At 34.5% G+C, this 28,000-nt stretch overlaps 1 protein-coding gene across 4 annotated transcripts; it reads left to right on the forward strand.

Annotated features, from left to right (window-relative positions):
* Nucleotides 1-703: 703 nt before the first annotated feature.
* On the forward strand, nt 704-26,210 carry LOC114260028 (TraB family protein). 4 transcript variants are annotated; one of them, XM_082881244.1, is made up of 7 exons: nt 704-1,223; nt 3,433-3,548; nt 3,623-3,711; nt 3,787-3,861; nt 4,164-4,271; nt 4,831-4,926; nt 26,115-26,210. In XM_082881244.1, the coding sequence occupies exons 1-7, from the start codon at nt 796-798 to the stop codon at nt 26,184-26,186; spliced, it is 984 nt and encodes a 327-aa protein (XP_082737370.1). In that variant the 5' UTR covers nt 704-795; the 3' UTR covers nt 26,187-26,210. The 4 variants fall into 4 exon arrangements, with proteins under 4 accessions (XP_082737370.1, XP_028055877.2, XP_028055878.2 ...); XM_028200076.2 differs by lacking the exon at nt 26,115-26,210 and adding an exon at nt 9,803-10,156; XM_028200077.2 differs by lacking the exon at nt 26,115-26,210 and adding an exon at nt 8,460-9,532.
* The last annotated feature ends 1,790 nt before the right edge of the window (nt 26,211-28,000 follow it).

Genomic DNA, 28,000 nt, shown 5'->3' on the forward strand with positions numbered 1-28,000 from the left:
TCAAAAATGATTGAAACTCTAATAAATGAACTTTAATAAGACTGAGTACTACTATAATGTAATATTTTAATTTTAACTTTTTATTTTTTTATTTTTTATTTACTGCAACATCATTAGAACTCTGTAATTGTTAGCGTTCCAAAATTAAAGAGATACAGACATACGTAGACAGAGACGACTCTCATGGCCGTTAACTTCATGCTCCATTATCTGAACCAGGAATTTTAGGTATTATGAAATTTTTTTTATAAAAATAATTATAAAAATTTTATGTCTTTTAAATTATATTTAGAATAAAATATTACGTACTAACTAAAGTAATTTAAAAATCATAAATTTTCATAAAAAAAAAATTTCATTCCTAACTTTTCTCTATCTGAATACGAGTCTTGCCGCATACCTCCAGTGGGGATCGCATCCCCAATGAGGTGGCGAGCCTCCACTGGCCGAAACTCAAAAAAAAAAAAATAAAAACAAATTTTCTTTTTACCCAATCATAATGCGCCACCTCACTAGGGTCGATCCGAAGCATTTTTCATCTGAATACACAACAGACGAAAATAATCTATCTATACTATTATAAAGTGAACGCCTTTTTTGGTGTCATGAAACTGATTCATACCACTTAAAGTAAGTACACATTATAATATTAATTTTATTATTATTTTTTTTTACTCCTACTTAGTTAAATTGCACAAGCATTTGTGTGTTCCACCAACTAGTAATAATAAAAAAGAAGAAGAAAATCTTCATCCCAACGAACAGTCCTAACACTCATCTTCCTCTCTCTCATCTATGAAAACCCTTTCGTCTCCATTCTCCATTACCAAGTCGATGACAAACCTCAATCTTTTCGATTTTCCGTTCAAACCCAAACTTCCCAGCCTTCTCCTGACGAACAGACCCTTCAATCCCTCTAGGGTTTCAATCAACCCTCCACCACCAGATTTCAATTACAGATCCACCATTTTAGCCGACTCTCGAGCCTCAATTGCTCAAACCCATCCCGAATTGCTCGATTTGGCGGACGACAATGGAAGCTTGGTTCTTGTCAAAAAGAGTCAATTCGGACCCGTGCCGGAGTGGAGGGCCGAGTTCGTGGAGCCGGAGGAGATTTGGTTGATCGGGACCACTCATATCTCTCTCGAATCAGCGCTGGATGTTGAGCGCGTGGTGCGTGCTGTGAAGCCAGACAATGTTGTTGTGGAACTTTGCAGAAGCAGGCAAGTCTTTGTCAAATTTAATCAATTGATGTAGTTTTTAGAGCTATATTGCTTTTTGATATCTTCGTTTTTAACTGAGGTTTGTTGGTTATCATCCATGGGTTTTTTTTATATTGAAATGAAGTATTGTTTCTCTGCAGCTCTGTAAGAGTGTAGCATATTGCATTTATTAAAAATTTATTTTATTGAGAAAGCACAACAAAAAGAGTGTATGAGCTGTTGTTTTAAGATTCGAAAGTTCTTTGTGTTCATTTTTGTTTTTTTGTGGAAAAATGAGGGGATAAAAAGCAAGGGGAAAGCAAATTGAATAACCCTTTGTGCCCACATAATAACAGAATAGGAAAGCACCAATGAAACTTCTCGTTAATTGGGATTCATTAATCATTGTTTTTGTTTTTAAATTTGAGATATTGCATGTCATACAAAATGCACAAATTTAAGCCTTTTTCTTGTTGTCTTTGTAATTATTGACTGTCATCATGCTTATGTTTTTTTGTTTTGTTATTGTTTTTTTAACAATCTTTATAGATTTTGTGTAAGAATTGAAAGATAGATGGTGGTGGATTGCATTAAAGTATATGTGCAATCTTCATAGGATGGACAAATATTTGTTTCATTGATATATTGGTGTGCTTTCTCTTATACTTTTCTTCTCTACTAATTTGTTGTATTATTATTTGTTCTAATGTCCCCAATTGAGCTGAGTTATTCTCTCAACTTTCATGCTCTGAGTTTATGTCCCTTTTTGTCTTTATGATTAGCTTTGTGGAGGTGCCTATGTCAACCGGAAGTAAGCACTAATCAGGGGCAAAAAAAAACGAGTGAAAGAAATATCAACTTAAAAGAAGCAACATAGAACACAAGAATTTTTTAAGTAATGACGATGACAAATAATTAGCTATATATATTTCTGAAAAAAAAATAAAATAAAAAAAATACACCTAGCAAACTGTCAAACTGATATAGAAACAGCGCTTGAGGGTATGTGTAAGTATAATTGGTATTGGAGGGATACATTCATTGACACCAAACAACAAAGCCGGCATGGTACTTTTGTAATTGGACTTTCAGAGTTTGCATATGCAATCAGCTTTTAAAAGGTTAAAAACAATAGACTTGCCAACACGGCATTGCTATTTGTCTGTATTGTTGTTGAATATATGTTTACTGATATAGAAACAGCGCTTGAGGGTATGTGTAAGTATAATTGGTATTGGAGGGATACATTCATTGACACCAAACAACAAAGCCGGCATGGTACTTTTGTAATTGGACTTTCAGAGTTTGTATATGCTATCAGCTTTTAAAAGGTTAAACACAATAGACCTGCCAACCGGCATTGCTATTTGTCTGTGTTGTTGTTGAATATATGTTTACTGCTAAAGACATGTTCGCTACTTCTCACAACATGCTAAGAACTCTAGAATCGTTCACCACATTTATTTACTCTTTATTTGACAAATGGGAATAGTCGAGGCATGGAAGATGCTTTGATTTATCACATGAGCAACATAGTAGGGTTTAGTTATATAAGAATTAATTTGTTTATATAAAAAACATATATATAAGAGTTAATTTGTGCAGTATGGTGTTTGGCTTAGATTTAGCAGACTATTAGATTTGATTTGATAGGATTGACCAAACTCTTGTAAAAGTACTAATTTGTGGCGAAGGTGGTTGAATTTTGGTTTGATACAACTTTGAGATTTTTTCTCTTTTTCTCCTTGTGGATTGAAAGGTACACCGTTGTGAATTCTAGGGCAGATCAGGGGGAAGACTTCAGTTTCATCATAAACAAAAATGCTAAAGTAGAATAGATTATTCAACTGCACAAGTTCTGTCATTTGATAAAATTTCTGATAGGCAATCAATTTCTATACGCAGTCAGATATGCTTGCTCATTTCTCTCATGCCTCTCTCTGTTCATGTTTCAATATTCTGGTGTCCTAGGTGTGGAGGAACCACACCAATCCATCCCAAACCTAGAACTTGTGGGAATTGTTGTGAAAAAACTATCAAACAGATAGATAAAAAATGCTCTCTTGAAGAATTTTTTTACTAGTAATGATGCTAGATTATTGGATTGGTTCTGTTGAGTACATATCCTCGGAAAATTTCAGTAAGAGTCCTCATATCTGTTGAACTATTAATTATTTTTGAAGTATACAATCCATGGCTTAACTTCAATTGTTGCAGATTTCATCTTCAGAGCTGGGATTATGTACATGTCCAATGATGGTGAAGTTGGCCAGCAAATGAGGTTGAATATGTTCTCTTTGAGTGGCACTGGATTTTTTGGTGCCATGGGTCGTAGCTTAAACTTGGGTAAGATTAAAGTTTGTGTGCATATGGCCATGTGCCTATGAAGCAAAGATGGTTATTGTTTTCCAAATTGACAGGGGGTCAAACCGCTTTGGCATTACGTCTACTGTTGGCAGCTTTCTCATCAAAACTCTCTTCAGACATGAACAGACCATTTGGGGATGAGGTAGTTGACTTGTGAGAAAAATAATCTTTAAGATGTATTGATGAGATCACCACTAGTGTTTACCTTACCATGCAGTTTCGTGCTGCTCGAAAAGCATCAGAAGAAGTTGGAGCTCAAGTTGTTTTGGGAGATCGTCCAATTGAAATAACTGTATGTACATCTTAACAGAATGAAAGATGTGCAACCATTGCAATTTGTAAACTACTCAAATTGGTATTTCAAATAGGCCCTAAAATCGTAGTTTTGGTCATTCTATTTCTACTTGGGCAGTTCTACACTATGCTCTACTTCATTCTGTGTTCTTTCTTATTTATTTATTTATTTATTTATTTTTATTTATTTGTTTATTTATTTATTTTTTGAGATGGGCTTGTTTCATATGTTTAGCGACAAATAATTTTTTTATTTTTTTATTTTTTTATTTTATTAATTTCCTTGAAATGTTTTTGCAGCTTGAAAGAGCTTGGAATTCTCTTAAATGGAATGAGAAACTGAGCCTAGTGTTGTCTGTTGTTCGTGGGATAACATCATCAGCTGATATGTCCAGGAACAATTTGAAGGTTTTTCTCCTCAAATTTGTCATTATTTGGATTTATGTGAAACTTTGTTCCTTGTCAACTTGAGCTGAAACTAAATTGTTATTTGACTTTTGATTCTTCACAATTTGCTGGTTATATCAGCTTGTATTTCTATTCATAAATTAGAGAATTATATTCATCTGAACACTAATCGTGGCTAATGTTGTTATCAGTTGTGAGCATAACATCTTATTTGGTAAAAAATTTCAAAAAATAAAAGAAAAAAAGAAAAAAAAGGAAAGAGGAACTCAAAGAATGCATTCAATGATTTTCAAGCCATTTAAATGAAATTGAAGTAGTGAGGAAAGACTTTGTTTTGGTGGCAAGTGGGTAATATGATTTGTAAGCTTTGGTCAGTCAACATCTTGGAACTAAATATATTCCGCTTTTTGTATCTAAAATTTGTTTGTATCCCAATGACTTGCTTTTAAATGCAGACACCAGCATGAGGGTTGCCAAGCACATCAAATAAAGTAGAGATTTATTTCTGAAAAGTCTTGTATTGTGTTCTTTAATCTCTTTCTTCCCCATGTTATTGCAGGAATCAAGCACAGATGATAGCACCTTTCAGCTCTATGAGCAACTAAGTTTTTCATATCCATCACTCCTACAGCCCCTTTTACATGAGCGTGACACAGTAAGTTTCTTCCTTCTAGAATAATCATTTGGAATTGTGGGTAATAGGTGTTAGAGGTGGTTGGTTGTGAACCTTTGGGAAGATGGCGGGATCACTGGAGGTGAAGGAGGAGAAGAAAAAGGCAGTTTTAGAGATAGAGAGGGTGGCTATGAGAGACCTTGAGCACTTAGATGGTTGTGTTAATACAATGATAATGTTGGTGTGTCTGGCTGCATGCATGATTCCCTTTTATAGGATCGAGGAGTATTGGAGCCAAAGCCACCTGTGGACCAGTGCCGAGCTCTCTTCAACTTGACATGATGGTGATATCATTCCTATGGCTGTCTTATGATTCAGGTCTTCAGGAATGTTGCATCATGGGAGCTGTAGACATGGTAGGCATGATATCTTGAGTGGTGTATCATGCATGCAACTAGTGTAAGATTGGTCAAGGTGGAGTTGTTGTCACAGGGGAGACTGCAAAGCAACCTTGACTAAGCCATGATCCTAGCCTTAAATCCATAATCCTCCAATGATCTCGAGTGAGGGTGCGTGGAGCCTGCTCCTAGCTTAGGCAACCTATTGGTTAAGTAGAACGAGCAACATAGGCCAGCTATGTTGCCATCGAGTGAGAGTAAGGAGAGGGTGCGTTCCCTGTTAGCAGGGGCGGAACTAGAATTACAATCTGAGGGGAGCCAAATTAAAATATAATAGACCCCTTATATTTCCAACAAAATATAAACATATTTTATAATTCAATCAAGAAAAATATATTAGGTTATAAACTATTTTCCTTCATGAAAAATTAGAAGTAGTGACCTTTAACAAACATTTTAATTTCACTTCTTAACTCTACCATAATCAAAGTGCAACTTGACACTCTTTTAAATCCCAAAAATAGTTTAATTTTATTGCAATTTTTCTTTCAGTGTATAAAATTGATTACTAGTCGAGACAGATGATTTTAATATACAAAACCATAGTCGAGACAACTAAAATCAACTATGCTGCAGACCCCCAGTGAGGTGGCGAGTCTCTACTGGCTGAAATTCAAAAAAAAAAAAAAAAATAAAATAAAATAATTTTTTTTTTGTTCAATTACGGCGCGCCACTTCACTGTGGCTCAAGCATTTTTCCAACTAAAATTTATTGCAACTTTCCTTCAACTTTATTATAAAATAATATTATTGTGATAAGTAAAGCAAACCATCTATGATCTCTCAATATTGGAAAGTGGTCTTAATTGACGAAATAAGACAAATGATATAACAAGGATAGTGGCGAGCTAGGGCTCCAAGTGAACCTATGAAGCACGTACATCTCAGTTCAGTTGTGCGACACATCGGACAAGGACACATGTCAAACATGCTGGAGATTCAGATGCACTAGGACATGTTAGGATACGTTGGTAGACCATTTTTTTCACCAAAAAAAAAAAAAAACCAAAATTAGAAATTAAAAATTATTTTTACTAAGATAACATACCTAAGGTTGAAAGGGGTTCAATGGTAAAATCTTGGCTTAATAACCTTGAGGTTATGGATTTAAGTCTCCAGACGATCGCTTTGTGTATTATGCCAAATGTTAGGTGTGTACCAAATCTTTCACCTCTTAAACAAATATTAATGTGTACTCGTTGAATGTTTTTTTTTTTTTTTTAAACATACCTAAGGTTGATAAATTTGATAAAACTTAATAGTTTACATGAAATAAATATTATATGATGTATAATAAATATATAAAATTATATGTTTTGCACATTTTCTTAACATATCGAGTTTTACATTTTTGAAAATTTGTATGGTCCTGTATCCATATTGTGTCATGTATCCGTGTTTGTACTTCTTAAAAGTGAACCATGTTGTTGTCCAGCGAGAGAGCAAACCTGGCTTTGTTGCGTGAGCAATGTCAGGTTCTTCATACTTTGAGTCATTTGCCTTGAAGTTCTTATGACTAGGACGACAGCCGAGCTAGTGAGCTCCACTTAGAGGTGTGTACGCCCCACTTAGGAGGCATACAACTCCAACTGGTTGTGTTACCTCAGAGGTCAGCCATGCAAGGTTGTGATGCTGATGATGTGGTGCATGTAGGGCTCGCCGCGTGTTTTGCGTGGTACAAGTACACATAGGAACTTAACCTCTTCTTGAACTCGACTAAAAAATTATACCCTAAATTATGGGAAAGAAACAACAAAACACCACTCTTTAGATTACATTCTTATTTTGTGAATCACTGTGGTCAATTGTAGCTGTTTTATGCCATAGAAAGGTGGTCAACCTATTTGGTTTTGATGTAAGAGGTAAATAAATTTGATTAAAACATTTTGGATTTATTACACTTTACACCTTTAAATTATCATCAAATTGTTTACTTAGTCCATAAACTATCGATTGAGTCTATCAAGTCCCTAAAGTTTATACATCAAAATCTATTAAGTCCTTAAACTATCAATTGAATCTATTAAATATTTAAATTTCTAAAATATTTAAATCAAACCTATTTAGTCCTGAAATGATTACAAAAATAAAATAGAAATCCAAAAGTATTATAAATTAGTAAAGAACCTATCTAGTTAAAATTTTATATTAAAAAAATCTTAAATTTTTATTTTGTCCTTGAAAAGTGAGCTTTGGTTGTTATGGTGAATTTTCTTTACAAGGATGAGGGTAATTAATTATAATATTTTCTTAATTATCTTCTGAAATGGCTACGTGCGTTTGCCTTTATCTAGTATTATATGTTAGATTTCTTTTATAATTTCTAATTGATTGTTTTTATGGTTTTTGCTAAGCTCCTTTTATAATTTAATTAATATAGTTTTTTTATTATTATTTGTAGCGAAATGTTATTTTTTAAATTATCTACTTATACTTTTTTAGTATATCTAATACTCATATAATTTTATTGGCAAGACTAAAAAATCAGATTCTAATACTAATTTAATAACACAATGAAATAAAACACTCATTCTAACAATTGTCTAAGGCATTAGGTTTCGTAGATATTTTTTGTTGGTGAAAAGTCCACATTTTGTAAGATAGTTTAGTGAGAAGTCCTTTTGTTGGTTTTAAAAGACATTTTGTTTTCAATTTTATCCCTTAATTTATCTGTTGACTTTTTTTATCTGCTTACTTTTTTTGACTATTTGTTCAAATTTATATCTATCTGTTCAAATTTTTTTGACTATCTGTTCAAATGTTTTTTATCTATTTAATTTTTTGACTATCTGTTCAAATTTTTTCTTATTTGTTAATGTTAAATTTTTAGTTTTTCTTATCTGTTAATTTTTTCAAAAACTTGTTTTTCTATTTGTTGGAATTATTCCCTGCAACAACAACAGAAGATTAAAAAAAAAAAAAAACATTTTTTTTTAGATATGAACAACTAATTCCAACATATAATTGTTCAACAAAGAAAAAGAAAAAATAATTGTCATTCGAGAGGGATGATCAGCAACAACTGTTTGTTTTATTTGTTCAACAACAACAAAGAAAAAAAAAAAGAAAGAATTATCTCTAACAATAGATTTGTATTCCATGGTTTTTGTCCAACAGATATGTATTCTAGGTTATTTTGCAAATTCAAGTGGTCAAAGACCTCGCCAAAGCAGATCTACCGATGATCCCTAAAACAAGCCCACGACAATGCTTCATTCCACGCAATAGAGATAAATTTCTTCATTCTTGAAACGAATCAGAGAAGTCCAATTTAATCATTGGAAGACAAAGAATCCAAGTACAGTATAAATATATGCATATATAGAGAGAGTGAGATTTTTAGAGAGAAATGACTCACATGGAGAAGGAAACGCATCTTTTGGAGATCAACTTGATCTCCGCTCAAGAACATATATATATCTATGTTAGTTTGATTCACACGAAAAGACACACATACTCACGCATATAGATATAATATGTATATATTGAAATCTAAGAAATGTCGAGTGAAAGTTAAGAAATGTCGAGTGAAAGTGAAGATCTAGACGAAGATGAGTTGCATCAAATTGTGCTGAAGGAGCAATCTCAATGAGATCTCAATTACCACAAATACTCCTCCAAGCCTTCGAGGCCGACAGCTTATTTCGTGCAGCCACCATCGTATCCGGCGAAGTAGAGGGGTTCGGCGCTATCGGGAGATGCTAGGTCGAAGCTGTTCAATATCAGATCTATAGAGGAATGGTGCTTCAAAGTCTTTCTGGCGAGCCCTGTGCTGCTGTCAGGGCAACCGATGATGCTCTTAATCAAGACTCGCTAAGAGAAATGGACCTCTTCGGTGGTGTTGGAGAGGGACATGGCGAGAACAAAAGCGATTAGGAGGAGAGAGAGAGCTGAGGCGGCGGTGACCTCCCCGATCGGATCTGGAGAGGTCTTTCTGCGGTGGTGATGGAAGAGAGAAGAGGAGGAGAGAGATGATGAGCACCACATTGGTTGGACTGTTTGATTAGGGTCTGTGAACAATACATATATATAGGTCTCTTTTGGGAAGTGGGTTATAATCCACTTCTCGGATTATAACCTACTTCCTCTCTAAAAAAAAAGCTGCTTATAAGTAGCTTTTAACTAAAAAGCTGATTATAATCATCTTCCCAAAATAGTCCATAATGGGTAGTTTGTTCATTTTAAAAGAACTTGCCTTTATGGACAAAGTGTTTTAGAGTCTGTACCTATGGGCAATGAAAATCTAAAATTGGATTTATGGACCGAGTGCCAAAAAAAAAAAAAAAAAAAATGAAAAAATTGTATTTGAAAACACAATGGTTTTTTCATATTACATTAACAAAAGTAGTAAGACAAAAATCTTTTTTCATTTTTGACATCCCTGTGACCTAAAATGGATACTTTCTGGAGGATTGTGCTCTTTATTTTGTGTTTTTCTATTTTTTGTTTGTTTTTTACAGTATCTTGCATGGTCTTTGAAGAGGAGCAAAGCTGTGAATAATGGTAAGAGAGTGGTGGGGGTAATTGGAAAGGGCCACCTGAATGGAGTTATATACGCACTGATATCAGATCAAGGCAATTTGCGATTTCGAGACCTTGTGGGGAAGGGACCATCTGGTGATAGTAGCTCTTATTCTTGGGTTGATAGCCTTCTAAAGAATTTGGTTATGGACACTATAATTGGCATCCTGTTGTGGGCATTATTTGAACAGTTGAAGACAGGATTTTAGAACACAAACGAATATATATTGATCTTAAATTATGGTCTACATTCTAAGAAATGAAAAATTAAATCTGTTAGATGAGTTCTCTGATGATGGGGGTACCAATGAGTGTAGTTGAGTAATGGTTTTATGTTCAAGACAAATTCTGCGTTAGTAGAATCTGAGTTCCATGAATATGACAAAAGTGGTCTAGGAATGGTGACCTGCAAGGCAGTGAAAATAGCAACTGCTGCCCGGCTAGGGTTTGGCTAGAGAAACCCGCCTGATGTAAGTTTGAAATTTGGGAAGAGGAATAAAGAGCAAAGGAATGAAGAGTATTATGGTTTAGAGAGTTTCAACATGTTTTTCAAATAAGACTAGGATTACCTTTTATAGAGGTCCTCCAATGCCCTCTAAGAACTCATGAGGATAACAGTCTCATTGCTTCATGTGCCACCTTGCTTAGGTAATCATCGTGCGTAGAGTAGGACTGCCATTTTGTTAAGACTTAACTTCTAGGAGGACAATCTGACTTCTCTCGTGACTGAAGATGCTTCCCAATTTAACTTTCACCAAATATCTAGAGTTCGACCTTTCATGAACAAAACCATCACCATTTCGTGTCACCATTGCATATGCACTTTAGGTAAATACTGTCTCAACCAATCCATGCTCCAAATTGGCCAATTGAGCTCACGATGGCTCCAGTCCAGTCCAGCCTAACTCTGCAGTTCGGCCCAACCGTGTGCCATCCTACCTGCAGTCTGGGGCTCGATTGTAGGTGTGTCTGGTCCAAACTGTAGAGAGACATCCAGGCCGCTTCTTCTTGGTTGCTTGGCCCAAGTCAATAGAAAGATCCAGCCCATAGCAAAGCCGGTGTTGGCCCAATCCAGCCTCTCAGTAATTTTGATCCCTTCAGTTTGGCAGCTTGAATTCTGTCCGAGGTTCAAATTCAGAATTACTGCCGTAAATGGTGTCAAAGGTTCGTGGGTTGTGGGCAAATTCCTTAATGGACCAGACACCCGATAAAGTGATCCGCAACATTTTTTAAGATTTATTAAGAGAAGAAAACAGAAAGGGGAAATTACCCTGAGTGGGAAGTTGAAAAAATTATTATAATTTTAGTTCTTAATATTAATAAAGTTTATTATTATTTTGTAATTATTTTTGAAGTTATACACTAATGTGAAATTTTTTCAAATAAAAACAATTAGCGGCGGACATACGCAATACGTATACAATTCAAGTAAATAAAATTAAAGCAAATAATAAAAAAATTAATTTCATAATATCTGTACTGCCCAAATAGTCTTTTTTTTCATAAACCCAAGGTCATGTGTTCGTGTCTTGTGCATGTTTCACTGTATAACTTTTTATTTGAAATTGAAAAATGAGAGACACGTAGTATAAAGAGAAACAAATAAAGGCTTGGATACAAAGTTCAACTTTCACTTAATATAATAGTATAGATAGTATATATATATATATATATATGTAATGCATTGTTTTAGCTCTTATATATCTATGTATACTATATATAAAGTGAAGATCCCCTTATGGTATCCTAAAGCCTTGATTTCTTATGTTGCCAAGTGTGTACTTTTTTATTTGAAACAAAAAATTAGATAAATGAGAAGAACAAGACTCGAACCTTAGACCTTCAACCGAATAAAGAAGACTCTTGTTATTTAAGTGGCACATAATATATTTTGTTTTATTTTTACTATTATAAAAATATTATTATAAAGTGAACAGTAGTAGTATTATAAAGTGAATATTTTGGTGGTATCCAGAAGTCTTCTTTCCTTATGTTACTAAGTGTCCATTTTTTTATTTAAAAAAAAATAAAATTAGATAGATGAGAGATGTAAGACTCAGACCTTGGATGTTGAATTTAATGAAGAAGACTCCTACCACACAATATATAATAAATATTTTATTTAATTATTATTTATTTGAATTACACACATATCTTGTGTGCTAACAGTTAGTTATTATTAGTGTTGATCGAGTAATAATATATGGAAAACCCTATGATGTGCACCCCTTTATGGGTGTATACCATATGCATCTTATCATAAATTAACAAAATTTTATCATAAAATTTTGAATATCAATCACAAAATACGTAACATCGTCACAAATTGACTTTATAAAAAATCTTGGAACAAAGTCACAAATTTTTATAACATCAATTATAAAATTTTAAAAATTTTATTACGTTAATTTGTGATGAAATTATATTTTATAAAATTTTATGATAAAATTATGTCAATTTATAATAGGTGCATATTGTATGCACCTCGTAAGTTGGTGCACACCAAGGGTTTCCCAATATGTAGAATGGGAAGAATATTGACCAAACGGAAGATATACGTGTTGATCAAAAAATAGCAAAACAAGAATCAAAGAGCTAAAAGAATATTTTAAAGTTTAAAAGGGGTTATGGTGCTTTTTAACGAATTGAATTATTCCAGCTTCACTCTTATTTATTTCGTTAAAAATTTGTTTAAAATTGATGCATAAATAAGCTAAGTTTAAATACTTTTTGAATCTCGTTGAGTTTTCAAAATATGTTTGAATAACCTAGTATTCGGCTTGATGAATTTATATATATATATTATGAAAAATCAAACTATTCGAGTTCGATTAGTGTTTGACTCATTAAAATTTCGTTCAAGATTTGATCATTATGTAAATAAATCAAATTTAAACATATTTTAAAACTCATTAAAATTTTCAAACAAATTTTGAATCGTCTATTATTTCACTACAACAAAATGGTTCTTTAATGACAAAATCACTTCATCACATTCGTTGTCTATTGCTCATCGCTAAAAGTACTTGGTGACGAAATTTTATTGTCGCCTATTATTGGTATTTGGTGACGAAACATTTCGTTGCTAAATATTAAATATTTTGTCTTCTATAATGTTCATTTCGTCACTAGAATTAAATAAAATTTTATTTTATTTGTTTTGGGTGACGAAATATTTCATCATTAAAAATAGTGATAGAATTTTTAGTGACAAAAATATTCGTTATGAAATGATGCAAAAAAAAAAAAGGCCCTCCCATGACAAAATTTTTTATCAAGAAATATTTTAATTTAGTGACGAAATACTGAACATATGTGACGAAATTATTTGTTAGGATTAGAAAGTTTTAGTGACAATTTTTTCCGTTGCCAACAATAAATAAATTTAAAAAATGTGCAGGGGGGATATTTGCAATATATATATATATATATATTTTCAATAAACAATCCCTGTGTATTTTAATAATCTATTAAATTAAATATCTAATAGAAATTAATATAAAATTAAAATGTTCATTTTCATAACACAACACAAGTAAAATACATGTCTCATAGTATTAGGAAATTAATATATAACATTCAAACTATAACATCTATTCTAGTAAAATCAAAAAGTACAACAACACAATCAAAATAACTTGTGCATTTTAATAACCTATTCAATAAAATATCCATTACAAATCATTATAAAAACCTGTTCATTTGCATAAAGCAACAACATAGTCAAAATATGTAAAAAAACAAAAAGATAAGATCCATCCCAATATAATCATAACCCATGACAACATAGTCAAAATATGTGTTTTGGTAATATCAACAAAAAAATAAAACTACGCTGTGATGGATACGTGTCTGGTAATATCAACAAAAAATTCTTGCTATACAAGTTATCAAATTTGTTCATCTCCTATCTGCGATTTAAAAAAGAAAAAAAAAAAACAAAAACAAAAACAAAAACAAAAGGTTAAGGTAACCATTCACTAAATATGTTAACATGCAACTTAGAAGAGAGAAAATGAAAATTTCGAAGTAAATTTCAAACCAAAATTTATCGTGCTTGTTTCGTAAATTTTTACAACTTACGTTAGTTCCTCCCAAGGTGTGCATGATGTTTCCTAGGCCTTTTAATGACTATTTTAAGATTTTACTCCCTAACAACTTATTTTGAAGCCTAAATGTTTTCCAACCGAGAGTCCTATGATTGTGTTGTAAGTTTTCACAACTTATGTTGATCCCTCCCAAGGTGTTCATGATAATTTGTAGACCTTTTTGTGCCTATTTAACGATTTTGCCCCTCGATGGCTTATTTTCATGCCTAAGTGTTGGAAATTTACAAATTTCAAAGTAGTTTTTAAATTGGCAGTCTCGTGTTTGTTCTATAAATTTTCACAATTTACATTAGTTCCTCTCGAGGCGTTCATGATGTTTCATGGGCCTTGTTGTTCATATTTCACTATTTTGTTCCTCAAAGGCCTATTTTCAAGCTTAAGTGTTGGAAAAATACATAATTCAAAGTAGTTTTCAAAGTAGGAGTCACGTGCTTGTTCCAATGGGAGTCATGCGCTTGTTTCGAAGTGTCCACAACTTATGTTGGTTCCTCTCAAGGTGTTTGTGATGTTTTCCAAGCCTTTTCGTGCCTATTTCAAGTTCCCCCCCCTTTCCAAGACTTATTGTTGTGCCTAAGTGTTGGAATAGTGAAAATTTCAAATAGTTTTCAAATCGGGACCCACGTACTTGTTCTGTAAGTTTGCACAACTTATGTTGCTCTGCCTCAAGGTGTTTGTGATGTTTTTCGGGCCTTTACATGTATATTTCACTATTTTCTCGAGACCTTTCGTGCCTAAATGTCAAAGTAGTTTTTTATTCTACCCTAGTTGAAGAAGAAATTTTCTACTAAATTAACATAGAAACATAATATACTAACCAAGAAGCTTGTCCACCAGAATCTGAACTTTCCCCACTTTCAAAATTTCCCGTGATACCTTTCTGCCTCAAACATTTTATGATACTTTGTATCTTCTTGCTTTGTTTCTTCTTTGACTTTTGAAACCTTGCAATTTGTTCATTTTGCTATGCTATTTGTATCTCAAGGCGTTGAATATAGTCACTATTTTTAGCAGGTATAACAGTACTCTTCATAGAAGAAGGAGGCCTCATACCGAGTCCTTTCACATAACCTGACCTTGGCTTAAGCACCTTCACCGACAACTCCTCTGGGGTCAAGGGGATCGCACTAGTCTACGAGACGTGTTTTGCTTACGTCTGTATCATGTTGTCCTATTAATTTGAAATAAATCAAACAATTATTAGTTATTCTACTCTACAAAGAAAATAAGTAATTTTATCAAAATTAATATGCATTGCCTTGTACATACATAATTAACTTGGTTCTCCGACAAAATCCATTCATGCATGTCTGTAGACACAAATTTTAAAACATGAAGTGTTTCAACACATTTCCAAATTTTATGTACAAATGCCCATTGTTTAGTTTTTAGACCAGTGTTGATTATTTGAATAGCAAGTTCCTATTCCCGATTTGTATGCCAGATCATTAATTACACATTCTATATAAATGAAACCTCCGATTATTGAAGAACAAAATAAATAACAAAAGACAAATTAAGAAAAATAAATATTTTATTGAAATTGTTATGGGTTTTGAATCCTTGAATACAAAGTACAATTCTTGGATTTGGAACCCTTTACCTATTCATGGCCGTTATGCGTTTGCAGCGTAAGTTCTTGAGTTCTCTAGGCTTCTTTTCTTCTTTGTTATAACGCCTTCTTTAGCTTTTGATTTCTCTCTCTCTCTCTCTCTCTCTCTCTCTCTCTCTCTCTCTCTTTCTTTCTCTCTAATCTTCTCACTTTTGATTTTCTAATCCTCGATCTTGTGTGATGGTCCTCATATTTATAGAGGGCCATCCAGATGATAAGAATGCCTCACCCTCAATTTGAATTTCAAATTGAATGATAGCGCCATTTGAATTTTGAATGATAGATTAATCGTATATCTAATTAACTAGATTGATCTTTGGAGTTTCATTTCATCCAGTGTGGGGTCCTTGATATAGGCTCTACAGGTGTCATATTTCGTAGGCTCCACGTGTTATTTGATTATCTTGAATAACGTCGTTGAGATATGACGTTGTTTTGTTTATACACTTCTGCAGAGCAAGTTGATTATTTTAGGAAGTGACTGCCTACAATAATCTTATCATAGACTCTAGGTGTGTCACTGACATAAATTTGGTTGAAATTTATGTGCCAACAAATGTCCCCTCGTGACTTGCACAAGTGAATTTTCTTAACTGTGCAAGTCACGACAAATAGGCACTTTTATCTAGATCCTCTTTAGGTCTTGGATGGGATTATTTCTTGGCTTTGGTCCCTGGCTCTTTTTTAATGGGTTGATTTTTGGATTTATTTAATGTAAAACCAAACCTGCCACCACTTTCTTTTGCAAGAGTCTTTTATTTATGAGACTCCTCACCATTTTTTTTTCCACTGATTTGTAGGATCAATCCATTTTATTTTATTTTAATCTTTATTTATTTATTTATTTTTGGCTAGGAGCTTGCCTAAATGAAATAGGATGGATTGACATTGATAGGATTTCAAATCTTATATGAACGTTTGCTTCTTTGGAGTGTCTTAAGAGACCACTACCTCTTTTCTTAAGTAAGACTTTTTGCTTTATATAACACCCATTCATGCCTGCAGCCCATATATATTTTTTTCCTATAAACCTTTTTTTTCCCTACAAATTTTGTGGTGCATATTAGGTCTTCATTATTTTAGTATCTTTCTAGCAGCAATTGTTCTTTGAGGATACAAAAGATTACCCTCTACTCCTCTCTACTCCTCTCATATCAGGTTTGCTTTGCTCTTTTTTCGTTCATCTTTCTAATACTTTGCTTCTTTGTAAACCTTAAAGGAATAGAAAGAAACTTTCACTAGAATGAACATTTTTTATTTTTATTTTTTGTATAGCAAAAACCTCTTTGTTGGTGTGTTGTGTAGTAGCATATATATATATATATATATATATATTTTGCTGCCAGATTTTAAAACCATGAGACCAAACAAAGACTTCTTTTTTATCTGATGGCAAAAACTGCCACGAAGATATATGGCTAAAAAAAAAAGCCCATTTTGCTAGCCCATAAATCCACATAGTCCTTCTTGAAATTAGGACAACCATGTAAGTAATTATTTTTTTTTTTTTTTTTTATTTTTTATTTTTTATTTTTTTTTTAAGACCAAACAACTTTTTCTTGTGCTTTAACACTATGTTTGGAACCTAGGGGAGAAAAGAAAAGAAATGATTATTTAAGTTATAAGAGAAAAAAGAAGGAAAGAAAAGAAATGATTGTTATTTTTCTCCTTCTTATTTGGATAAGTAAGAAATACTCTCATTCTTGTTTGGTTAGATTTCATGAGAGAAAAAAAAGAAACATTTTTATGTTATATTACCAAAATAACCTTTTGCTGGATATAAAAAGCCCTTGAGAACATAGGTGTCAATCATTTTATTTCTTTTATTTTTATAGGGACAAAATTGGTATTATGAAAATATAAGAATCTGTTTTTTTTTTTTTTTTTCTCTCAATCTCTTTACTTTTGGGGACATTACAAGGAAAAGCAGTTTTGGCGACTAAAAACCAAATGACTAAAAACCAAATTTTCGTCGCTGAAAGTAGCACAATTGGCGACTAAAATGGAATTAGTAGCCAAAAGTGAAGACTTTTGGCAACTAAAAGAGTTTAGTAGCCAAATGTATAGTTATTGGCGACTAAAAACAGATTTAGTCGCCAAATGTATGGGTTTTAGCGACGAAAGGTTTTTTAGTAGCCAAAAGTGACGGTTTTTGGCGACTAAAATAATTTAGTAGCCAAAAGTATAGGTTTTGGCGACTAAAAAACAGTTTGGTTGCCGATTCTATGTGTTTTGGCGACTAAAAACAATTTGGTCGCTGAAAGTGAAGCTTTTTGGCTACTAAAAAAAATTTAGTAGCTAAAAACAGGCAATTGGCGACTAAAGTTCAGTTTAGTAGCCAAAAGGGGACGTTTTTGGCGACTAAAAACAGGTTTAGTCGCCAAAAATGCTACTTTCAATCGGAACTTATTTTTTTAGCGACTAAAAAATATTTTAGTAGCCGAAAATTACATTATTGGTGACTAAATAATATATTTAGTCGCCAAAAGTGGCTTCAATTTTTTTTAGTAAATAATTTATTTTTTACATAAATTATATTGCATAAAAATAATTATATTTATATATATAGTTTTATATTAATACGGGTCAATATAGTATATAAATAATATATATTGCATATATGTTCATGTGATGTTGTAGTGGTATAGTGGAAGGAGTGTGTTGCTAAAGGTTTAGAAGGTAGAAGGTTGGTGGTTCGAATCTCAGAAAAAGCAGAAAAGTTAGTTTTTTTTTTTTTTTCCCCACCGAACAACCTTTGGCGACTAAACAGTTTGGTCGGCGTTCCATCAACTATTGGCGACTAAAAGATTAGTCGCCAAATGTATAATTTTAAACAGTGGAATTGAGTATTGGCGACCAAAACTTTGGTCGCTAAAGACCTGTCTTTTTGCCGACTAAAACCTTTTTAGTCGCCAAAACCTTCTGTGGCCGTTTATTCGCGACAAAACCGGCGACTAAAAAATTTAGTCGGGGAAGGTAAAAAGGCGATTTTTGGCGACTAAAAATGGACCTTTGGCGACTAAAAATTTAGTCACCAAAGGTGATTTTTCTTGTAGTGGAAGATTGGAAATGAGGGTTATAAAATAAATGAGTTTCTTCCAATTTCTCTACACTTAAGTTATCCAAATAAGTAAGAGAAATATATATCTCTCTACTTCTTTTCTTTTCTCTCTAAATCACTCAATCCGAACATAGTGTAACTTTCGCAAGATTTTCTTCTTCTTTTTTCTACTTTCTTATTTTATAGCATCAATATGCTATTTGGCAAACTCTAATATATATATATATATATATATATTTTAAATGGCCTAAAGAACATGAGATCAACATGACCACACCGATTTGGTGGAGCTGAAACCTGTAGGTTTATGAATATATATATATATATGTTTTATATATACATATATTAATTTTTTATTTTTATTTATAGCAGCAACCTCTTTTTTTAATTTAATTTTTTATTTTTTTATTTTTTATGGGCTCCTTATAGTCCATGAGTTTTTTTATTTATTTTATTTTATTTTTTTTTTCAAGTGAAAGGTCATGGGTAAGACCCAAGAGTTTAACTGGGCTTTTCTTTTGTGGGCTTCTTACCTCTTGGATTTTTTTGATGTAAAGCCAAACCTGCCACCATTTCTTTTGCAATAGTCTTTTATTTATGAGACTCCTCCCCCCCTTGTTTTTTTTTTTTTTTTGGTACAGTAGAAACCTATTAGTTGCTGTGTTGTTTAGCAGCATATATATATATATATATATTTGTTGCCACCTTTTAAAACCATGAGACCAAACAAAGACTTCTTTTTTATATGATGGAAAAAACTGCCACGAAGATATATGGCCTAAAAAGCAGCCCATTTTGCTAGTTCATAAATCCACATAGTCCTTGAAATCAGGACAACCATGTAAGAATTTTTTGGTTTTTGCTGTCGCCTACCATGAACCCAAATAAAGATTTGCTACCCCTTTTGTTTAGCAGATTTTGGTAAACCTAATATGGCTCCAATGTGAACACAGGCACCCTTTTTTATTTTATTTTATTTTTTACAGCAGCAACCTGTTTGTTGCTATGTTATTTTGTAGATTATTTATTTATTTATTGTTTTTAATAAAAAAATAGCTTGTATACATAGTCATTGTTTGTGGATATGACCAAGGAACTTGTTGCTTGTATCCTTGAACAAATGAGGAACAATGGACATTAATTATCGACCTGCAAGATCCCAAGCTACAAAAATCTGCTTTCCCTTTGACTTCTTTGGTTGAACCCTCACAAATTTTTAGCCCATTTTGTAGAAATTTGTCCTTTTTTTTTCCCTCAAAAAAAAAAAAAAAAAATCTAATCTAATCAAGGCCTGCCCTCTCGTGATTCGCGCAAGTGAATTTTAACTGTATGAATTACGAAGTTTTTTTTTTAAAAATTTTTTTGGCCATTATTTCATGTCTTTTTCCCTCTTTTGCAGGCAACAAGCAAGGCGTCAGAGTTTATTTGCAGGTATCATTGCCCTTTCTAGCGTAATGGCAATAAGTAGCTTGAATCCTTGGTAGTGATTGTATCCTTTCACCCCAATAGCTTGAATCCTTGGCAATGATTGTGTACTTTCACCCCAATGGCATAATTCTTTCGTAGTAAATGTGTCATTCACCCCAATGGCTTGATTCCTTGGCAGTAATTGTATCCTTCACCCCAATGGCGTGATTCATTGGCAGTGAATGTTCCCTTCACCCCAATGGCTTGATTCCCTGACAGTGAATGTCTCTGTAGCCCCAATGGCTTGATTCCTTGGTAGTGATTGTGTCCCTTCACCCCAATGGCTTGATTCCTTGATAGTGAATATGTTCGTCACCCTAATGGCTTGATTCCTTGGTAGTGATTGTATATATCAACCCTCCAATGACTTGATTCCTTGGCAGTGATTGCGTCCGTCAATGCAATGGCTTGAATATTTGGCAGTGATTGTGTCCTTCAGCCTAACGGCTTGATTCCTTGGTAGTGATTGTGTCCTTCACCCCAATGGTGTGATTCCTTGACAGTGAATGTGTCCTTCACCCCAATGGCTTGATTCCTTGGTAGTGAATGTTTCATTCACCCTAATGGCTTGAATCCTTGGCAGTGAATGTGTCCCTTCACCCCAATGGCTTGATTCCTTGGCAGTGAATGTGTCCGTCACCCCAATGGCTTGATTCCTTAGCAGTGATTGTGTCCCTTCACCCAAATGGCTTGATTCCTTGGCAGTGAATGTGTCCGTCACCAAAATGGCTTGATTCCTTGGCTATACACCACATGTAAATTCCATCCAATGACCTTTTGTATAACTCGTCTTTTCACGAGACGAATTTAGTTGCCCTGTATCTCACTTTAATTTTTTTACTTTGTCTTTAGGTAGTCTACCATGTTGAATGTAAGCTATGAATGGTACTCACCAATCCTCCTTGCTTTCACCTTTCGTGGTAACGACCAAGATTGGAACCAAGTCAGTAACCTTTTTTAAAAGTTGTAACACCCTTCTTTCGCCTACTGTGATAGTAATTGTTTTGTAGGGTGAGTGATGTAACCAAACTTGCTAGTGAATTAGCTTGACTATTTGTTTTTCTCTTCACATGGAAAATATGTGTTTTCCTAAATTGCGAAAGCAATTGATTTGCCCTTTCATGATATGTGATGAGACTTGTTTTCTTAACAATGTACTCTCCACGGAGTTGCTTTACCACCAATTCTGAATCTCCATAAATTGAGAGCTCTTCAATAGGAATTTGTAATGCCAATTCTAATCCAGCAATTACAGCTTCATATTCTGCCTCATTATTGGAGCATCCTTGACTTAAGGCGAAAGAATGGGTGATTATAGCATTGTCTGGAGTCACAAATACAATTCCAATTCCAGCTTTATTGTTTTTAGGATTTTCTTGCTTCTTACCATCTGGACTCCTTGAAACTCCATCGTAATACAACTCCTATCCTTTCTGGATTTCTACTTGCATAAACTTTTCATTTGGTGAATTAGTTACTGGAGGTGAGTCATCGGGTATAGGATGTGCTGACAAAAAATCTGCTAGAGCTTGTCCCTTTACAGCTCTTTGGGGAACATATTCAATTGCGAATTGTTGGAGAATTACAGCCCACTTTGTAATTTTCCCTAAAAGTATGGGCCGTGAAAGTATATATTTCAAGGGGTCTGCTCTTGATATCAACTTGACTTCGTGTTCTAAGACATAGTGCTTTAGTATTTGCAAGGCGAACACCACGACAATATATGTCTTTTCGATAGGAGAATAATTGACTTCTGCCCCAACTAGAGTACGACTCAAGTAATACAAAAAATTTTCTTTCCCCTGCTCATTGTGCCCTTAACGAACCATCTAGGGTTGTTATGTACAACAAGAGTGGTTTTCCTTTTATTGGGCTCATGAATACTGGAGGCTTCAATAGATACTCCTTAATACCATTAAAAGCATTTTGGCACTGCTGATCCCATTCAAATGGAACACCCTTTTTCATCAATCTTGAGAATGACAAGCATTGACCGGCCAAGTTAGAAATAAATCTTTTGATATAGGCCAATCTCCCTTGTAGCCCTGTCAATTCCCTTAAATTTCGCGAAGGAAGCATTTCAGCAATGGCTTTAATCTTGGTAGGGTCAATTTCAATCCCTTTGTTTTGAATCATAAACCCTAGAAATTTTCCTGAGGAAACTCCAAATGCACATTTTAGTGGGTTCATTTTCAGTTTGTATCTCCTCAAACGTTTGAAGATTCTTCTCAAATCTTTCACATGGTTTTCCTTTTCCTTTGTCTTGACGACAAGATCATCGATATAGCATTCGATGGTGTCATGGAGCATATCACCGAAAATTACAGTCATCGCCCTTTGATACATGGCCCTAGCATTTTTCAGGCCAAAGGGCATTACCTTATAGCAAAGACTCCTCTCGGAGTCTTGAATGCAGTCATTTCCTCATCTTCAGGTGCCATTCGGATTTTATTGTATCCTGAGTATCCATCCATAAAAGACAAGGTTTCATACCCAGTAGTTACATTTACAAGAAGTTCAGCAAGGGAAAGTCATCTTTAGGACAAGCCACATTGAGATCAAGGAAATCAATGCAAACCCTGATTTGACCATTCTTTTTCTTGACCGGCATTATGTTTGCTAGCCAGGTTGGATATTTGACTTCCTTGATGAATCCTGCATTAATAAGCTTGTCGACTTCAGCTTCAATATGGGCTGTAAGCTCTGGTCGAGTTCACCTCTGAGGCTGTTTAATTGGCCGTTTCTCAAGGTGAATTGCAAGCTTATGGACTGCAATCTCTGGATTAAGGCCAAGCATCTCACTGTAGTTCCATGCGAATATGTTGCAATACTCCCTTAAGAAGGAAATGTATTGCTGAGTTTCTTCTTCCTTTAAATTTGCACCAATAAAGGTTGGTTTGTTTTCTCGTTCATCACCCAGATTTACCTCACGAAGGTAATCCATGGTGGCTTGGCCTCCTGCTTCAAATTCTGTTGGTGCAGGTTGAGCTTCATCTTGGTCAACATCTTTCAACACATCTTGAATGATAGTCATGTTTAATGGAAATTTCTCCACATCCCCTTGATAGCCTAACCCTTCTGTCCTGGCGGTGATAATACTGCCTTGCTGGATAGCCTGCCTCTGCGAAGGTGTTAATGCAAAGTCAAAGGGTGTCATTGTTCCTGGTATTTTTTCAGGATCTAAACCAACTTTTACCAACTGTGTAATTGCTGCACTGAAGGTTGGCTTCTCAAAACTCGAGATGTTTTCTTCTGGCACTTATTCAACTTTCACTATCTGTTCAACATCTCCAAGTGAGTGGAATATGATGGGTTTTGACCTTTTTTCTTTAGGAGGGACCACAATCTTGTCACAACACAAACCTGCCCCTATAGGTTTAGCACCATGACCAGCCAGTAATCATAGATAACCTATAACCTCTAAACAAAAATCCATTTAATATAAAGTATGGGGCTTAGCGAAAGTATAATACAACATATAAGTTATCCATCGAGTCGTGCATATATGGAGAAAGCAAACTTTGTATCATAAGCAAACGTCTGTACATTATGCACATTTATCACATAAGTTCAAACAACCAAATCTTATTGTTATACAAAACCCCAAAGTATACACAAATACAAAACGATTAGGCAAAACAACAGGGAGGTCTAACTAACTTGGCTCCACATGAGTCTAGTTTACTTTGTTCAGAAGCTCTTCAAAAAGGTTGACTCGAGTAGACTCGAGGTATTCTTTAACCTTGATGTTCAGCTTGCCTACCTACATACATATATAAGTAAATAATGAGCTAGGGCCCAGTGAGTAATAACAGAATAAAGAGGTTATATGAATGAAGTTCGAATTGCCAAACAAATTTTCATTTCAGTTCTCAACAATCCATTAATTTCATCATCAATATCATTCAATGTCAATTTGTGTAGTACATCCATGAAGTAATAACATTTTAATGACAATGGACCATAACGGTCTAACACTAGAGATCTCTGTGTGTCAATCAATCTGAAAGCGATGGTATTATTTTCACTAGGCAAGGGCCTAGCCGTGGTATTGTTACCCCCAGGCAAGGGCCTAGCCGTGGTATTGTTTCCCCCAGGCAAGGGCCTAGCCATGGTATTGTTTCCCCCAGGCAAGGGCCTATGTTCAATGGATGCCACAATACAATTTCAAATGTGAACTTCATTCATCAATAAAAAATAACTCTTCATCAAACCATTCAATCATTCATATATCAACTTTGTAAGCAGTATGATTTCGAAAGTAAATATTACATGAAAATATCTTTACTAAGTTATTACTCACAGTGGGTTATGTTGTCACTAGGCCTCGGACGTCCACCTATACAAAACACATAACAAATGTACAATTGGAGTACCGTTCGATAGTCAATCTGCTTAATTAAATTTTCCTTATGTGTTTCTAACCCATTCCATGTTTATATGAGCTTAATTGGTGCCTAAGAGTACTTGAAATGACATGATGATGCAAGTACGCACTTAGAAGAGTTAGTCAAATTTTGTTGGAAATAGGGTTTCCACTTGAGTGCAACTTCCCTAGTTTGAACAGGGGTTCAAAAATAAGGGTGGTTTCTCGAGCGCAATTTCGGTCGCGCGAGAGGTCTGTAATCTTTTGCAAAAGTACTGGTTGCATGAAATTTTCCCTCGACGGTCGCTCAACCGGAAGATTGAGTAAAAGGGGGTCCTCGCTCGAGCGCCACTTTGGTCACTCGAGCGGTCTGTAAACTTTTGAAAAACTTTTGGGAGCTCGATTTTCACGCTCGAGCGGTACTTTCTTTGCTCGAGCGGACATGTTGAATTCTGAAATTTCCAGAATTGTGTTTGAAGTTCAAATTTGCTATTCAAAGGTTCCAAACTCATGTTTAAGATACAAAAACATGGGAAAACATTATAAAACATGGAAACATAGTTAATTTGGAACCAATTGTTCAAAATCATGGCAAATCCTTAACCAAAAACTCCAACTTCAAGTTATAAAGCAAGTTTGACTCAAATTGAGTTTATATTTCTTCAAAACATAATCAATTGATATGAGAAGTATGAAAACATGAAGGACTCTTCAAATTGAGGTGTAAATGTGCCATGCATGTAGGAATTTCATGAATTCTAACTTAACCTATACATGCATGTACATGATTAACTCTTATCTTCCAAATTCAAGGTGATTCAAGCTTCTACCAAACAATTTCATGCAAATGAACTCAAAACTTAGATGAGTTCAATTCCTACTTGTTTCATTTTCAAGGATTAAGGTTGGAGATCATACCTAGGGCTTGAATTCAAGTATATACTAGCTTAAATCCCCAAGTCCTCCACAATTTCCTTCAAATTCTGCTTTCTCTCTCTCTAAATGTCGAGCTTAGCTTCCTTCTCTCTCCAAATCTCAGCCCAAGTGTTTGTATAAGTGAGTTCAAAACATGTGCTAGGCTTATATAGAGTGTAATTAACTTATCCTAATCAAGGTTGATTAAGGTTAATTAATTAGGCTCATTTCTAACTAAGTTTAATCAGTTTATTCTAATTTTTTTAATCCGAATCAATTTTTAATTAAAGTTTCCATAAAATTCTAAATATTCTAATTAGTCTATTAAGCTAATCAATTTCAATTTCTGAAGCTGTCTTGGCTCTCAATTTCTATCTCTAAGTTGCCAATTCGAACAGATATTCGACGTAATAACAGATAACTACGAAATTAAGCATGTAATCACACAATTAAACACATAATCATGCAATTAGACTTATTGAAATAATGTAATATAATAGTTCGGAGGTCGGGGCCATCACAGTCTCTCCCCCTTAGAAAGTTTGGTCCTCCAAACTTAAGTTACCTTCCAATGGAAATAGATACGGATACCGCCACCGCTGCCGCATCTCTTCCTCTTTCTCCCAAGTGGCCTCCTTCCCGTAATGTTCTTTCCACTCAACTTTCACCATTAGGATAGTTTGTTTTCTCAATTGCTTCACTTGTCGATCAATGATTTGCACAGGGCATTCTTCATACATCATATTCTCGTCTAAAGCAATCTGGTGGTGATCAATCATATGGAATGGGTCTCTAAGATACCCACGAAGCATGGATACATGGAAAATATTATGCACTTGTTCCATTCTCGGTGGCAAGGCAATACGGTAAGTAACAGGACCTAACCTCTCGAGAATATGAAACGGCCCAATGTAGCGAGGAGTCAATTTTTCCTTTTTGCCAAATCTCGTCTGCCCCTTCATTGGTGTTACTTTGATAAATACATGATCTCCCGCTTCATACTTTAAGTCTCTTCTTCGTTGATTTGCATAACTTTTCTATTGGCTCTGTGCAGTTTTGAGTCTTTGTTGAATGATTTTAATCTTTTTGGTCGTTTCTTGCACAGGTTTGGTACCAAAAATAGCTCTGTCACCAACCTCTGTCCAACAAATTGGCGACCTACATTTTTTGCCATATCATATGGTGGCATACCGATGCTTCCACAAATAATGTTATTATAAGCAAACTCAGCCAATGGCAAATATGTTTCCCAATTGCCCTAAAAATCCAAAATACACATACGAAGTATGTCTTCGAAGGTCTAAATAGTCCTCTCAATTTGTCCATCGGTCTGTGGGTGAAATACTGTACTAAATCTCAATTTTGTTCCCATTGCATCCTGCAGACTATGCCAAAATCTAGAAGCGAATTTAGGATCCCTATCTGACACAATAGACACTGGAACCCCATGCAGTTGAATAATTTCATCAATGTAGATAGTAGCAAGTCTATATGCAGTAAAAGAAGTCTTTACGGCAAGAAAATGAGCAGACTTAGTTAGTTTATCAACTACAACCCAAATAGAGTTCATACCTCTAGGTGTTCGAGGTAGGCCAACAACAAAGTCCACGGTTATATGCTCCAATTTCCATTCCAAGATAGGAAGAGACTGAAGCAAACCCATTGGTTTCTAATGCTCCGCTTTCACTTGTTGGCATTGTAAGCATTTAGAGTTGAAGTTGGCAATCTCTCTTTTCATGTTGGGCCACCAATACACTAACTTCAAATCTTGGTATATTTTGGTGTTTCTTGGGTGCATAGCAAACACTGACTTGTGGGCTTCCTCCAAAATTTTCCTTTTCAAATTCGCGTCATTTGGAATACACAATCTGCCTTGAAATTTCAACACAGAATTTTCAATTGTGAATCCCAGTTTAGGCTTGGTGTCAAGTTCATCACAAATCTTCTTGAAAAGCTCATCAGTCATTTGCTTTTGCTGGATTTCTTCGATAATGGCAAGCTGTACAGATATTGTGACTATCAAGCTATCTTGTTCAAAGGACATCTTTCAAACTCTAGTACCAGCTCTTTTTGATCTGTGAGTAAACAGGCAAGATTCCCCACATTCTTTCTATTAAGTGCATTTGTCACGGTATTGGCTTTACTTGGATGATAGTGGATTTGCAATTCATAATCTTTGATTAATTCAAGCCATCGCCTAGGATGCATGTTTAACTCTTTCTGTGTGAAAAAGTATTTCAAGCTCTTATGATCTGTGTACATTTCACATTTGGCTCCATACAAATAGTGGTGCCACATCTTTAATGCAAACACAACTGCAGCAAGCTCTAGGTCGTGTGTAGGGTAGTTCTTCTCATGTGGTCTCAACTGTCAAGAGGCATATGCAATCACCTTTCAATTCTGCATTAAGACACAACCCAAACCCTTATAAGATGCGTTACTAAAGATTACAAAACCTTCGGTACCTGAGGGAATAGTAAGAATTGTAGTTGTGGTCAGTCTTGTCTTCAACTCTTGAAAGGCTATTTCTCTTTGATCTGTCCATTCAAATGGTTCCCCTTTTCGAGTCAACTGGGTCAATGGCAGAGCAATTTTCGAGAAGTCCCTAAC

The sequence above is a fragment of the Camellia sinensis genome, chromosome 1, assembly GCF_055761805.1.
Source record: "Camellia sinensis isolate YWXY chromosome 1, ASM5576180v1, whole genome shotgun sequence".
Lineage (NCBI taxonomy): Eukaryota > Viridiplantae > Streptophyta > Magnoliopsida > Ericales > Theaceae > Camellia > Camellia sinensis.

Coding starts and splice junctions, on each gene's coding strand:
- LOC114260028 (XM_028200076.2), top strand. CDS start 796: ATGAAAACCCTTTCGTCTCCATTCTCCATTACCAAGTCGATGACAAAC. Junction 1,224..3,432: donor GTGGAACTTTGCAGAAGCAG/GCAAGTCTTTGT, acceptor TTTCATCTTCAG/AGCTGGGATTATGTACATGT. Junction 3,712..3,786: donor ACAGACCATTTGGGGATGAG/GTAGTTGACTTG, acceptor CTTACCATGCAG/TTTCGTGCTGCTCGAAAAGC.